At 38.4% G+C, this 15,530-nt stretch overlaps 3 protein-coding genes across 4 annotated transcripts; 2 read left to right on the forward strand and 1 right to left on the reverse strand.

Annotated features, from left to right (window-relative positions):
• The first annotated feature begins 333 nt into the window (after positions 1-333).
• On the forward strand, positions 334-7,666 carry LOC136446785 (deoxynucleotidyltransferase terminal-interacting protein 1-like). The gene is made up of 14 exons (XM_066445353.1): positions 334-434; positions 868-958; positions 1,437-1,546; positions 1,789-1,888; positions 2,543-2,641; positions 3,013-3,078; positions 3,333-3,401; positions 3,717-3,769; positions 4,733-4,778; positions 5,041-5,099; positions 5,217-5,277; positions 5,969-6,040; positions 6,442-6,497; positions 6,715-7,666. The coding sequence occupies exons 1-14, from the start codon at positions 388-390 to the stop codon at positions 6,884-6,886; spliced, it is 1,101 nt and encodes a 366-aa protein (XP_066301450.1). The 5' UTR covers positions 334-387; the 3' UTR covers positions 6,887-7,666.
• LOC136446804 (BTB/POZ domain-containing protein KCTD7-like) lies at positions 7,381-13,229 on the reverse strand. 2 transcript variants are annotated; one of them, XM_066445390.1, is made up of 2 exons: positions 13,150-13,229; positions 7,381-10,417 (listed from the first exon to the last, which is right to left on the reverse strand). In XM_066445390.1, exons 1-2 carry the CDS (start codon positions 13,168-13,170, stop codon positions 9,740-9,742), a joined length of 699 nt encoding a protein of 232 aa, XP_066301487.1. In that variant the 5' UTR covers positions 13,171-13,229; the 3' UTR covers positions 7,381-9,739. The 2 variants fall into 2 exon arrangements, with proteins under 2 accessions (XP_066301487.1, XP_066301498.1); XM_066445401.1 differs by lacking the exon at positions 7,381-10,417 and adding an exon at positions 10,613-12,238 and having other exon boundaries at positions 13,150-13,221.
• Positions 13,230-13,321: 92 nt separating this feature from the next.
• On the forward strand, positions 13,322-15,530 carry LOC136446796 (BTB/POZ domain-containing protein KCTD7-like). Its single transcript, XM_066445378.1, has 2 exons — positions 13,322-13,435; positions 13,779-15,530. Exons 1-2 carry the CDS (start codon positions 13,418-13,420, stop codon positions 14,478-14,480), a joined length of 720 nt encoding a protein of 239 aa, XP_066301475.1. The 5' UTR covers positions 13,322-13,417; the 3' UTR covers positions 14,481-15,530.

Below are 15,530 nucleotides of genomic sequence, written 5' to 3' on the forward strand. Positions count from 1 at the left end.
TTTGACTAATATGAAAATTTGTCAATAATAACAAACATTGATTATAACCTAAAGTAACTCTCATATATCTCTACGGTGTGGTAATAATTTAATAGATGACTCCGACCTTTTTAACGTTATGTTGCCCTCTCATATGGACAATGCCAATCTCATAGATATACGGGAGGGGGCCCTGTTAAAAACTAAACATCTGATTGTGGATTTATGAATCAGTTAGATATCATACATGATATTGATAGTTATGAAACTGTATACTATATAATCTACTAATCGTATAGAGTCTATATTTCCTAACTGAGTTTAGTTATCAATGAGTTTTATAGTTATCAATAGTACACTCCACCCCTCCATCTACTAATAGTACACTCCAAGACGTTATCTGCAAAAATGGCGGAACCAAGAAGCCCTCTTGGTATTTACATGGCACAACAACAGTGGGTTCTTCTCTTCTCAATAACTTATAGATAATCTTGGTCAGCAAAGTTGGTCTTAGGTTTCTTCTTAAAGATATCTGACAGATATTGGAGTACTGTATGTCCGGAGTGCGTGGAAATGATAATATTTATTTTTATTCGACAGTGTCTTCTTGTCGTCTGCTAGTTTGATGCTTTCTTTTTCCTTGGTTTTAGTAAGAAAAAGACAACTATTTAAAAAAAAACAGTGGCGGCATAACTCAGGACATACGATTAAAAGATAGCCAAATATCCACAAAACGCTGAGTGTTTTACAACATTATTCTACAGTATTTCTGGAGTATTGATAGTAGTACACATATATATTTTGAAGGTTGTCTATATCATCATCATCTTATCACTATCATGTCGAATCAGCTCTATTACAGTCCCATAAAAATGATGAATTTTCTAGGTATGCTGTCACCAATACTACAATGACTCCTCCAAGCTCAGATGTCAATCATTCAGAAGGAAGGCCTGCACTGAAAAGGCAGAAATCAGCGGTCAGTATGGAATTCTGCTCTTTCGTACAATTCAAGTTCATCCTGAAATTTTCGTAGTATTTCTAAGGTCCTCATCTTTTATGGTCATTTCACCACCACAAACTCAGACTGGCAAACAGGATATGGTATTCCAATATGTTACTACTGTTGTTTGAACCGGTGCAAAGATACAGAAATTGAGAAAAGATAAATTTTTATTATCATGAATTTGTATCTGGAATGGACCAAGAAGAACCTAAAAGACAAGTTTACTCACATATTGTTGATTGAGAATGCTGTGTATTTTATAGTTGATAACCATTGTTTTAAGCGAGACAGGCCACACAAACATGGAACAGCCAATGCTGCTCTAGGTACTAGGATCAGTATGTGTTCTCTTGTCTGATAAAGTAAAACTGTTAGGACCATTATAACAAGTGGACATGCCCCTAACACTAGTAACGTTACTCGTTTGTATATTTTGTTCTTCTACTTCCAGACATCGCCAGCTGTAGCCCCACCAGGATATGTTGTGATCCAGCCTTATGATGCCACATACAAGAACTTTCCCTCTAAAAGGAAGGAAACATCTTATCACTACAGGGGGAGGTATGATCTTCCCTATAACCACTTGTTCTTGAGGGTGTCCTTAGCTAAAATATTTTTGTACACTTCTGATGAGTTGATAATTATACCAGAGATTTGTCAATGTGATGGAGAGAGTCTGACACAATATGGTTTCTTGCTCCAACTATCGCAATTATGAATATTATTAGTATAAGTGTTTTAGATATGCTGGTGCAATTCTCCTCATTGATTTTATGTGTTGTTTCTTCATCTTGTACCAACAGAACCATCTCATCTCCTGAAGGGTCCATGGAGCTACTGAGAAAGTGCATGCAGAAACACATCAACAACACCCTGGTAGAGGCTATAAAACCTTACAAAGAGGTAAAGTATTGATTGTAGGAAAAGAGTAGCACTATACATCAGTATCAGTATCAATGGATATATTATGTACATGTCTTGCAGATGATGATTTACAGTATTGCAGATGATGATCTAGCTTCCTTCGCAGACTTCCTAGAACGGCGGCTTATATATTGGGGGGGGGGGGGGGGGGGGCATACAAGGGAGTTATGTAGCCGAGGGAGTTGTGTAGCCGAGGGGTGACCGACGGCGGTCACCCCTCGGCTACACAACTCCCTCGGCTACATAACTCCCTTGTGTGCCCCCCCCCCCCCAATATATAAGCCGCCGTTCTAGGAAGTCTGCGAAGGAGGCTAATGATGATCATGATTTACAGTAGTTCTTAATGAAATGAGACTGTCCAGAAATATGTATCTTAAATGATAATGTTTTGCTTTAAACTTTTGTTATGCAGTACATGTGTATCCATTTCTTCAACGATCCACTATCTTGGTCTTGGATATCTATTTTATGTTTTGTTTGTCAAAGGGGGTTTAAAAATTATTTTAAACCTCCTTGTTTTGTCATCTACATGTATACTGTGTTATTCCTATGTTCGGGTAGAGTAGGCAGTGTCTGTACATACTATGTCGATATGAAAATGATTTATCATTGTATCCTAACCTCTTTTTGAAGCTTTTTGAAAAAGGAGCCCAGAATTGCAAAGACAATTGTGGGGAGGAGGTAGACCCTGATCGTTTGGTTCGCACTGCTATCAGACACTCACTGGAACAGGTATGTTTTGAAATATGCATTGTGCAATCAAGGATTTCATAGAGTATCATTGATACCAAAATCGTATCCAGTTGCTGAGTAATTGCTTTTTGGCATATCTTATTACCTGCATGTCTAACCTTCATTGACAATGAGTGAATGACATATCATTGACGCCACCTATCACTTTGTTTGAGAACTGCACCTAACATCCCTTTTGGTGTCTGGGACGTAGGATCACTACATGCATATGTTCATGTATGTTTTGTGTCAGCATGGACAAGGATAAGTGTATATTAAGGATATTATCAATAGATTTAAACTATTACTGTTTGGTAGGTTTATTTACTGACTCTTTTTTTCCTGTTTGTTTGTTTGTTTTATTTCTGAAGTGTGGCAAGGAGATGTATGGCCCTCTTGACGTATCCCTTGGAAGCAGCAGTGCCAGCATGTTTAGGGTAAAGTCCACTTAATTATTCCAAGTACAGGTACCAGTTTTTAAAAGTGGCTACCAGTAGGTACCTTGTATACTTCTTGAATCATGCAGCCCCTATATCATGCAAAGAAAACAATATAGATATATTGTGTATCATCTTGTATGCCTCTGTTTTGTATGGTGAAACCACAAGAGTATAGAGTTGGATGGAGTAATCTTTTTTAAATTTTCTCTTTTATGATATAATAAGTAACACTTTTGTATGGTTATTTACAGAAAGCTAAACGCTCCCTGTCCAGCAGTGATGGTGGTGCACCAGTGACACAAGTGGTCAGGTTCAAAAGGGTACGTGGATCTGCAATGGTAAAGGAAGCTACTCGGGGAATAGGTCTATGCATTGACAAAAATACCAAACATACAACATTTAGAGAAAAAGTATGCGGAGGCTTCATCCTTAAGTATAATGATCATTAAGCTGTTCTTGTATAGTATACTGGTAACATTTTAAAGAATTATGGTTGGTAGCTTAGAATGCAGGGAGAAAGTTCTAGTGACTTCTTTTAGGGACATAAGTAGATTATGCTTCATGTGGCAAGGAGACATGTTTGCAGACAAGATTCACAGTACTGGGTACTTACATTTGTGTTTTTGTGTTTGCAGCGAAAAGGCAGACCTCGCATCTATAAGCCAGTGTTCAGTGACAGATCTTATGGGTATGTTTAAGGAGTTATTATTAGATTCACTTAATTAATAAGAAAACAAGCCATCTGATTATTCAGCAAGCCATGCGTATGTGTTTACCACTTTGATTAATCTATAGTATTGGGCAATGTACGGAGATCTAATTTTTCATTCTTTACTTCAGATTTAATGAGATACATGCATGAAGACCGAGGGACAATTCTCAGCTATCTGATAAAAATGAATTGATAGTGTTCAAATGTTATGTTCAATACATCATGTTTAATGCATTGACTGAATTGCTTTTGCTGATGCACAAAGCATTTTCTCCTCTTTTCCTTCATGATGAAAAGCACTGCAGATGTATTTCCATGTTATAGACAAAGATTATATACACGTAGTATAGAAAGATGCTAGCCCAAGCCTGTAGCATATTTTTCAGCTACATATTATACAGTGCATGGATATACCTTGCTCCTGCTCTTTGATCTATGCTTTCAAAAGCTTGAATGGCTGTCATGTAACCAACACATTATTTTCTGCTTGCTGCTTATATAAAATATACTGGTAAGTGGCATGTAAGAACACTATTGTGACAACTGTGGCATGCATGCTTTATCATATCATTATGTTGATATGAAATGGTGTTGATGTACAGCAAGTGTGTTTTCCCCATTTCTTAGGCCCTTTAAGCACAAGAGTACAGGGATTTTGTACGGGATGGGATTTTGAAAGATAAGCTGTCAGAGAAAGGATAATGCTTAGTGGGACTGGAACAGTGAAGTAACGTCATCCTGTGCCTGTGAAGATCTAGATACACGTCCCTTAAAACCTGTCTCTTGACAGACTTGTGTTATGTGTGTTTTATTTTTGGCTGTGATAGATAACATGTAAGTGTGCTTCTATGTGTGTGTACTACAGGCACCTCTATTGGGCTGTGTCTAACAAACTATTGCTTTGCTCTGTGAGTAACTTGTAATGTATTCCATGTGAAGATCCAGGTCTGTAAAACAGGAGCCTGTCAGGAAAGAAGGACCAAAGGTTAGAAATTCATCTGTACAATCTTCTAGCTGGGTTATACTCTCCCAGCTTGCTTTTATGTTGAAAGTCTAATGAACTTACGTGTACTAGATGTTAAAATCCTGCCTAATTTTTTTCTACACCTTCTAGTGCAGTTTAATGCCCTTGTGGTTTTCCTGGTCTATCCTACAGCCTGTGTATGGTTCTACATCATATTCTGGTAACCGTAGATTGTCCTAATGACAAGATTTAACTTTGAGTAAATATATAATCTCTCTTCTAGTGGGATCCAGAAAGACTGACAACAGAAACAAAGTTCATCATGGGATCTCGGGCAAACAGGTAACATCTCATGCATTGGAAGATTATGTTTTAAATAGAATAGTTGGTGACACAAAGTAAAAGTAGATTTGTAGCTGCAATATTAGTGTTGAAATGTTGCATTTTTCTTTTCTCCAGAGCCATGGGTCTAGGTGCCACAAGAGGAAGACTATACTACAAACATCCAGACTTATTCAAGGTATAGTCTGCTTATGATCTCATTACAAACTCTGAACTTTTAGCTTAAGACGCGGATCTTATAGGCAATATGCCTCCTATCCAAACACTATGTTATGTTATGTTATGTTATGATTTATGACATGTATAATTTTGCCACTGATATGACCTGGGTGTGTTGACAGCCACTCAAAAGAGTAGGGCAAGTCTACATGAGTTCATCAGTTCTGTTGCAGCCAGGCTTTCCTGGCCCTTCTCTTGGCCTCAGCGGCTGCTATTCTCTCAGCTTCAAAAGTTGTGACGCTGGGTAGACTCAGTTTGGATGCAAACTACCAACACTTTGTTGCACTGTGATGGTCTGCTCTTTTAGCTGTCGTCTACTTTAACACTGTAACACACCTATTGGTAGTATGAGTTATGCTAAGAGCTGTAGGTGACAAGAAGATCAAATTATTATAGCCTCTATTTACTACTTTGACTGAAATTGTGTTTTTGTCTTACCTTCGATGCTGTATGATACCAGTAGTGATGAACTTAGTAGTATAAAATCACAACGTCTGAAGTTTTGTTTATCTACCCTGACCATTTGATATGTTCAGCAGGAGTGTTATCTTAAACTTAAACTTGAAGTGTAGTTATACTATGTTGATTGATACATGTTTAAGAAAGTTGTTCAATAATGTAAATATATTCAAAATAATTTATTTCTACAGTACTCAAGTGACACAGAAGACAAGCAGTGGTTATTTGAACGTCGACACATGCCAGCAACAGGAGGAAAAGTGGTAGGTAGACAAAATTGGCTACACACAGTGTAGTAACAATGGAGCTATAAGCTACTGGGGTATGTATTTCATCAGAGATATTATCTGCCTTCAAAGAAAACACTGTTTTCTTTCTCACAACAACGCAAGTTGCCAAGATACCACTTCAAATCATTATTGAGTAGATTGACTTTCAGTTTAAGTACAATTTTCTGTGTGAAAAATATGTTTCCAGTCTACGTGTACCTGTAATGATAAGTACATGCAAGTTTCTTACTGATTTTTGGGAAAAGATGATGCTCTTTATAATTCTGTACATATCACTAGCAACATAAACAAATAATCATTTGAAGGGAGTTATGTTTTAAAAATAGAGGCATCAGCATAGGTCTAACACTTTTTGTTTTACCATTTCAATGCAGGCCTACCTCCTCATTGTAGATGATGTGTTGGAACTGGCAGAGACAGATGAATACAGGTATCAATTATTGTTTGTATGGGTAGACTATGGACCATTGGAGTATGTAGTAGTGTAATCCAATGTGTGCAATCCAAAACCCAATCGCTAAATGGATATCCTGCTGTTCTTATCTAGATTTGAACTTTTAGTCTTCTACATCAAAGTCTTTTTTCTTGAATGTCTTCATAGTATTCAAATGTAAAGAATAAGACTTCATTTTCTTTCTGTTCTTTAGGAATAACGAGGGCCTCCAACTGGAGCTGTTGGTAGGGTTTCAAGTGCCACCATTCATGTTGGAGAAGATGAAGGTTTTCATGAGGATGTCCCGGACCGACACATTACGTGAGAGTCCTGCCACTCTGAAGGAAAAGCCTGACCAAGAGATAACCACTCAGGAAACCAACTAAGGCACCACTAAGTGTAGTCTATGGATGACATCCTTAGATCATATCTGATTTGAAAGAAAGAATAAAAAGAATTCTAGCTTGTTTTGAAAAAGGACATTTTTTAGTGTGTGTGACAATAATTTGGACCTCTCATTTCACAGTAGTTTTAAAGGATGGGAATTTCATTGGGAGGGAACAGGCTAAACTCAGTGTGTGATGTCATCATGTGTCATCCAGACTTCCAAGTTTATGTGGCCCAGGAGTTATTGCTAGACAGAAGAATGTAGTCAAGTTGATATGTGAACTGTAGGTATATGTATTTTACATTTTTTGTCATACATATCTTAGGAGGAAAGGGCAAAAATAAGTAGTAGTGGTGCTTGTAGTGGTGAGTGGAAAAATATATCTGAACTATTCAACCAACATACCTTTTCCATTACCCATATTTTGGTACTAGCAACCTCCTAGAATATGCGAGTACAAATGCATTATGAAATGAGTCAACTACAGTAAAATTCAGCTTTTCTGGGCATACTTTATTATTGATAAATATTTACTGTACATATTATTGATGAAGTTGTCATTTTTCATGACTATTTGAATGCATATAGTACAAATTTATCATCATGATACAAAATCTATACAATTGAGAAGTATAAAGAGAGAATATCTCCAACATGCCAAATGCCATATTTGACCACTTTTGTATTGTCCATATTTTTCACTCTAAATTTGATTACAGCCAGACATACACCTTATTCCTTTGGTTGTCACATTAAAATAAATTGATGTATGAAATTTCATGATTGTACAGATTTTCTTGTACCTAATGTGAAAAACATCTAAATCAAGATTGTATCATACAACGTGTAAGATTACAGAATATCATAAAATTCATACTGTAGCACTATAAAGAAGCAATGCTATTGAGAAGGCATCACACGACAGAAACAACATGCTCCCTTAAGCCACACCAATTTAATTTCTTGGTTAACTTTTTTTTTTAAATCTTAGCATTAAAACAGAAAGCTGGGGTGAAAACTTGCACCTGACCATGTTCACTCCCTGAAACTGTGTGCACCAAAGTACAAACTTTCCTCTGAGATTCTGTTTTCAGGTTGATTTTCCAATCTAGCATTTTTTCAAAAATTCCATTAACCAAGAAATTAAATTGGTGTGGCCTTAGCACTTTACATGTGAAGTTTATGACACCAGGGCACTTTTGAGCCTCCAAGCCCCAAGGTGAAGCAACTTAATAAGAAGGCTTACATTGGTTGTATGTCCTATGGTCCCAGGACCAGTATACCCTTTTGACTTAGCTAGCAATGCGTCAAGGAACCCCTTAAAAGTACAGCAATGATTTAGTAACTTCTCAATTCAATAGTTCAGTTCCTAGCTTCCACTATGGCAGTGCTCCAATACTCTTTACATTGACATTACTCCCTGAGATTATCATCAGGACTAATATTTTCATATATTATCTATAACACTGAAGTAGCAAACATACTTACATTCCTGCATGTGCACACATACATATGGTACAAGCTTAAGCCAAGGACACAACAAGTAACTTTTGCTCTCTCATAGTCATACAACTTATTGCATAGAATTAACTCCTGCAGCTCTCTATTCAACACAGAGCATACCTACATGTAACATGTAAAAGTGCAAAACTGCACGGCAATGCATTACAAACACTAGAAATATAGTGTAAGATTATATATAGATATCCTTGTAAAACATTTTAAATCTATATGTACATCTACATGTTTGTTGCAACACATCTTGGGAGTAGTTTCTAAAGTTGATGACCCCGCAATGTGCATTCTGGGTTTTTGGAAACATTTGATGGGGTACACAAATAACATGATGTCTTTAACAGCCTTGTGAAAATTCTATGTACATACTTCTTCCGCCAATTGAGTTAAGTTTGGCCACAGTGTTAGAATTGGTAACAGTTCTGGCTTAACTACAGAAAAAAGACCCCACCCAAACACTTGAGGAGGTAAGGCCACACCATTCTAATTTCTTGGTTAACGGAATTTAAAAAAATATATGCTAGATTGGAAAATCAGCAGGAAAACAGAATCTCAGAGGAAAGGTTGTACTTTGGTGCACACAGTCTCAGGGTGTGACTGTGAACAGGGTCAGGTGCAAGTTTTCACCCCAGCCTTCTGTTTTCATGATTTTTTTGGCCAAAATTAATTTAAAAAAATCCATTAACCAAGAGATTAGATTGGTGAGGCCTAAAGCCTAAATTTATTGTATAATAAATGAATAAATAAAAAAAGCATAACTGAAAACTTTCAGAAACAAGCTGTCAAGTACATGTACCAGTATGATGTCTTATCAACAATGATAATCATAGATCAGTCTCAAACCTAACAGTTGAAAAAAGTAAAGTAGGACATACAATGTCATACATGTACAATCATACATTGTAAAGAAACAGTTAACAAAATTGCAACTATTTGGTACTAAACTGTATTTCTAAGGTTTACAATAAGGTTTACTCTCATGTTAACAACAAGAACTATTGTCACCTTAGGCAGATATGAGAAGGGCTAAAATCCCAATGTGATTCTGGTACTGTGTCTTTCCATGAAAAGTCCCTGATAAAAATATAGCTTCTTTCATCTTGGAAAAAAAGGTAGTAATGGGATTTAACCAGAAAAATATGTCACAATGAGAACCAACCAATTGGAAAGGAAGAAAATGCTCTTGTTGGATATTCGACAAGTGGGGTCAACAATTTATTGCTTGTATACTTTCAATCTCCACAGTTGAATGGAAAAAACCTAGCCTGTATACCATCCTGGTTAGTTCAATAGTTGTACCTGGGCAAAATCGTTACGTAGTACAAATACACAAGATCTACCACCACTTGAAAGTGAACTCATAGAACTGCTTTGGGCAGGACTGCCACGACAACTCTCCGAGCTGGATCCCACACTCTCCCTTCCTCGCATACTCCACGTTGTACCTCCTGTCCTTCAGATCCACGGTAATGCTGTCCAAGAGGTCGTTGATCCCGGGCGTGGCGTTCCACGGGCCAAAGCTCGCGCACCACTGATACCTACACGTGTGTAGGTTGTCTGCGTCCAAGTTTGAGTCTGCCTTGTAAACACAAACCACGGCTTTTGACTCCCGTGCGGCGACTGCCGACTCGCGAGCTGTTTGTATAAGCTTTTCGACATTCTCCTGATATTCCGGCAAACGGGCAATGAACTCCTGTCTTCCCGTGTGTTCACCAAACAATGGCGGAACGTCTCGCAACAAGGTGCACAGGGCGTCAATGCCAAAATAGCGAGCTTCTTTGAATATCTCTGGTGAGAGTTCTGCAGGAGGGAGGTCTTCGTTACGAAGGAAGTCTAGGATGTACCCAAAATGTGTGCCATTGCGGTCTACAAAATACCTTCCCTCCTTGTCCCTTGTGAGATTGTGTCTTCCGCTGAACATGGCTGCCAGCATGGAGTCTTCGTACTTGCGGAGCGTTCTCAAGCTCGTCGTGTGGTGGGCTCCGCCAACATTCAGCTCAATCACAGGAGGGAACTTAGGGAGGGGAGGACAAAGTAAAAAAAAACAAAAAGGAAAAAGATGATTAACAAAATTTCCAGAAATTCAAAAGCTTCCTAAAGATTTAACTTCTATGAAACCATAAGATAAAAAGAAAGATGCTCCTTTGTATTTAAAGTAAGTTGGAAATATCACTCAAAATTTGAAGAAAGAAATCTTGTTTCATGAAAATTCATGTCCAGCCATTTTATTGCCAGTAAATCCCAATGTAACATTCCTGCAAAGGTTGCAGAATGGTTTAATTTGATGCAAAAGTGTAAATCTATATCATTTATATATCCATCCATAACATTTGTAGACGCAGGTAATCAACACAAACAGTTCAAGCTGAATTTGTTACATGATGACTCGAAAGATGAAAATGGTATCTTGTTTTAAATCTTTTTAGTCGTACATCTCTTCATAATGCACCATATACATTTGTTGTCTCTGAGAGCACTTTCTTACAAGCTGCATCAACGATTTACTTTTTCTATTTATCTTATTTTATTCATAATTGTTATTTTCCACAAAAATGATGGTAAATCCAGTAACTCTTCAAACACTAAAGTTCCCAAAAGTTTTGAATTCGTTGAGTCATCTGACATGTACAATTGTATATGAAAACACCAATGGCAAATCTAAATAATAAGTGCACAGTATGAAATAGTCTTTGAACCTAGACTGATGATACCTTCAATACATCTACATTTGAATATGTCATTACCATTGTTTACCGTTGTAGGTAGTACTGGTATATTCTGCATGCATATTTTTCTTGTTTCTGATATGTATATTTGTGTACAGGACACATTTCAATATCATCTATACCATCACTCAATAGAAACTGCAGGCAGTATAAACTTCCTGGCACTTAAAAGTTATAACTAATTGCTGATATCAATCTTTCCTTATTCCGAAAGTGACCAATGAAAGTGACCAGTCACCTCTTGTTCTTACTTTTAGGTATTGCACAAGGTATCGTTGTTACAATATCATGTTCCACAATAGCATACTCTGATGGCTTTGAAGTAAAATCCATTCCATTTTTAAACATCATAAATCAGTTTACATGTTTTATAAAAGAAGTGCTTGATCTTTAAATAAGATCATTTGTTACTTGATAAAATTGTCCGCTACTGTTCTGTTTTACCACAGCTTGAATTGCACATCGTACAAGCTTTTCCCGGGGATGCACCACCCACAGATACACTCCTGTAATGTGTAGTCGATCTCGTATCCCTTCTCCTCTACGTCGCGAGCAATGCACTGGACGAGTTCCTCCGCTGACCACTCCTGTTCCGAGACGTCAAAGTAGAAATCTGCCTTCTTCTCGATCTTGCAGCGCGTGAACGGGATCCGATCCTGCTTTTGCGTGCATATGCAGATCCGGATCATGCCGTAGCGAAATCTGGCCAACACCTCGTCGGCTCGCCCCACAGCCAGCGTTATCATGGAGTCAACATTGTCCCGGTAGTTCGGAATGTAGTCAATAAACTTCTGACGGAACTGTTCACCAATGATAGGCTGCATTCCCTCCAAGCAGCTCTTCAACTTTTCGATGCCGTAGAACTGGGCTTCCTTGTAAACCTGCTTGACAAGAGCGGCGGGCGGTAGATCGCCGTGGCGAATGAAATCCAGGACGTACACGAAAGGCTTCCCATTCCTGTCGATGAAGTAGCGACCGTCTTTGTCCTTGACAAGGTGGTGCCGACCGCTAAACATGGCGGCGAGCATGGAGTCCTCGTACTTACGCAGTGTTGCGAGAGACGTGGTGTAGTGATGGCCACCGATATTCAGTTCCACCACGGCAGGGAACTAAGAGGTGTAGATGAAGATTTCAGTCTTGTGTACTGTACGTAGTTAGGCTGGGTGTGTGTGGAAAATCAAGGAGTGTAGCTGCGCTCTGATATCACACAGCATGAAATGTGATTATAAAATACATTTTAGTTTGTATGCACAAAACAAAAACCATGGTTATTTCTGAAATAAAATAAATGTGTCTGATAAATCTGTAGTTGAACGGGTGCTCACAAAAAAGACAGTTGCCACTTTCTTTCTCTGTTTTGATTACAGCAGCACTTTCTACTTGACCAAAAATCATAGAAATGAGATTATGCAAGCTCCACAGAATATGCACACAAAAGTTTACCTGTCTCCAATGTGAACACCGGTATCATAGACTTAAGATTCATCCATTCAGCCATTAACTTACAAGAGGATAACCTGTTTTACAATGTGGGTACAAAAGAGGGCCAGAATAATTTGATAAGCCGCTCCAATTTGTTTCCATACTGGATGTCTGCTACAAATCATTTTAGAAATACATGTAGGTACCTGTGGATTGGAAGTCAGTTTAATATGGTGGATAATTCATTAGTTTTAAGGTTGAAACACTGACTAGACGTTTATTAGATACATCAGCTTACGGCTCTTGACCTCAAACTAGCCCCCAGAATATAGATAAACTAGGCTTCTTTTTTTGGGACACTGTGACAGTGCATGAGAGTGCCCCCCTCCCACCAATCGTTCCTAAAAAAACTTAGGACCACTTTGGGAAAATTATCGAGAAATTTGCAGTTCCTAGCGTTATTTATACAACAAACAGCATCAAGCTGCAACGAAAAGGCACGTAATAAATCCATCCTGCCATCAGTTGTTGATTGGAAGGAAGGAAGCGGCTGGGAAGAACGGGTAGAAAGAAAGAAAGCACGGCAGGAAATACCAACCTCTCCATCCGCCGCCATCATGACTGATAACACCAGGTCACATGGTACTCCTGGAATATCACACTATCAAAATAGGGGTGATATAAGATAGAAGTATACATCCATACTATAAAAAGATGTGGTGATTTCTTATAGAAATATACTGCTTTTACCTATATAGTGCAAAAATCATTCACTAGTACTGGATATGTTGTGAATAGTTGGTGAAAATCTTAACTTGTTTTCAAAGCCACACACCTATTTACAGTAGTGGGATAGTCCGAAAGATATGGCTGTCATGAACCAGGTGGGTGATTTTGAAGTAGAAAAATATTTTTTGACGACTTTGAAGCTTGTGTATTATTGACGTGCATCCAGCTTTAAATTATTATGTCTTTAGCTAATACATTACACTATGGTTATTTATTCCTCTAGAGATCTCCTTGTTTGATGGCAATTCGACAGTAACTTGATATGCAAGGTGTCATAATTTAAATTTATCATGAGCTGAACAAACTTATGCGATTGTTTTGCTGGCATGATTGCAACCACGATACATTGGATGGAAAACAAATATTGATCTAATAGTGCTGGAGTCATGTAACAAATCATTGTATGACATCTCAAGATTCTGCTCTTTGTTCGTGTAGTTTCCCTCTATCATCAGACTGAATGTCGGAGGCACTCACTTCACCACCGCACTGTCAACACTACGCAAGTATGAGAACTCCATGCTCGCAGCGATGTTCAGCGGACGCCATCTGGTTGAAATGGACGAGGAAGGACGGTACTTCATAGACAGCGATCCGACGTACTTCCTGCACATCTTGACTTTCCTCCGCAGGGGGCAGCTCCCTCCCACGGACATTGCACGCGAAGTTGTGAAGGAGGCGCAGTATTATGGGATAGATGCGCTGGTCGAGCAACTAAGTCAGTGTCAGCCCCTTTTCGGAGAAGTGGTGGGCAGGCAAGAATTTGTCAAACAGGTACCAAACTACAGGAAGAATCTAGAGGAGATGATTTGCATCGCGAAGGAGAAAGCTTTCGGGAGCCGCGAGACGCGGGTGACGATGCGTGTCTTCAAAGAGCCGCCCGAGACGAGCAGCCCACCCCCGGACTTCGTGACTCTGGAGCACACCTGTACGTTTGAGTATGCGGTGAGTTTTGGGCCGTGGGATGCCTCGCCTGGAGTTAAAGATTTGGTGGACTGTATCGCACTTGACCTCAAAGAGAGGAGATTCGATATTCAACACCATAAGAAAGGAGAATGCTACAAGGCTGCCGGTCGACTCGGGGGCAGGAACTTTTGCTGTGAAAGGCAGTTCTTTGAGTTTACTTTCAAGTGGTGGTAGCCAATGTTGCAGTAATGTTAGCCACCATATATCGCTCACCTGACAGTAATTAGAAGTATAGAAGTCAAGGATGCTTCAAACCATTTGCTGACTGATACTCGTGGAAATGACTATGAGAAATCAGTTTGTTCTTGAATCTTGACTGCCCTTAGCAGTGTCTCAATATATATCATATGATCTCAAGTGTAAGCCATCATAGTTTACTATTGTGGAATAGTTTGTTGTTTCCATGTTTCACATTCCTCTTACTAATTGTAGTGATCATTCCAGTATAAAAAGCTACAGTTACAAGTGAAATTTGCCCTTTGTTGCATAATTAAAAGCAAAATGTAGTAACTTCTCAGAAGTGCTTCTCCTATTAAGCACCAATAGGTGGTGTAGATGCACTGATTTTATGTGAAATTAATTTTACATTGCAATGTATACTGTTCTGTATAAGAGTTTCGTCACCCATGACATCAACTTAAGACGTAAAGACACAGACATGTTAAACATGTAGAACTGGTACATTAACTTATCAGTAAACAGAACGATATACGGTCATGTACAAGTAATTTTTGATACAAACTTTAACCACAGGAAGAAGCAAATCATGACAGCCTGAAAAGTTAATCAAATAGTTTTTGACAATGCTTCAGGGGCAAGCCTGATAGTAATAGTATATGTCAGATAGGCAAAAAGTCCAGTTGATGTTGCTACCTCATGTTGGTCAGTTCTCTTCCCTGTAACTTGTGTGCAAGTAGACCTTACCTTTTCTCAATCCTGACTGCCAAAGTCTAAAAAAACAGCTAGCATGTAGCTTTCCTTCCCCTTTAATAGTGTAACTTCAATCTCACTCCTTTACCAATTGTCTCATTAACTAAGGAAAGCATGCCTTAATTTGCATAATTTTTGCATGATATTAAAATATGTCACACAGGAAATTCTCTTTTAAGAATATGAGTAACCTTACACAGAACATGATGATTCTTACCCTAGACCAATGACTACCGTGGTAGCATTTATATAAAGCTTGATGGAGAATGGTATTAAAAGATTTATCAAAATGTC

This window comes from Branchiostoma lanceolatum, chromosome 1 (genome assembly GCF_035083965.1).
Source record: "Branchiostoma lanceolatum isolate klBraLanc5 chromosome 1, klBraLanc5.hap2, whole genome shotgun sequence".
Classification (NCBI taxonomy): domain Eukaryota; kingdom Metazoa; phylum Chordata; class Leptocardii; order Amphioxiformes; family Branchiostomatidae; genus Branchiostoma; species Branchiostoma lanceolatum.

Excerpts from the sequence above, each read along its gene's own strand:
- LOC136446785 (XM_066445353.1), top strand. The coding sequence starts at position 388 with ATGGCGGAACCAAGAAGCCCTCTTGGTATTTACATGGCACAACAACA. Across the intron at positions 3,770-4,732 it reads TTCAGTGACAGATCTTATGG|ATCCAGGTCTGTAAAACAGG; the intron begins GTATGTTTAAGG and ends TTCCATGTGAAG. Across the intron at positions 5,100-5,216 it reads ATGGGATCTCGGGCAAACAG|AGCCATGGGTCTAGGTGCCA; the intron begins GTAACATCTCAT and ends TCTTTTCTCCAG.
- LOC136446804 (XM_066445390.1), bottom strand. The coding sequence starts at position 13,170 with ATGATGGCGGCGGATGGAGAG. Across the intron at positions 10,418-13,149 it reads TGATGGCGGCGGATGGAGAG|TTCCCTCCTGTGATTGAGCT; the intron begins GTTGGTATTTCC and ends CCCCTCCCTAAG.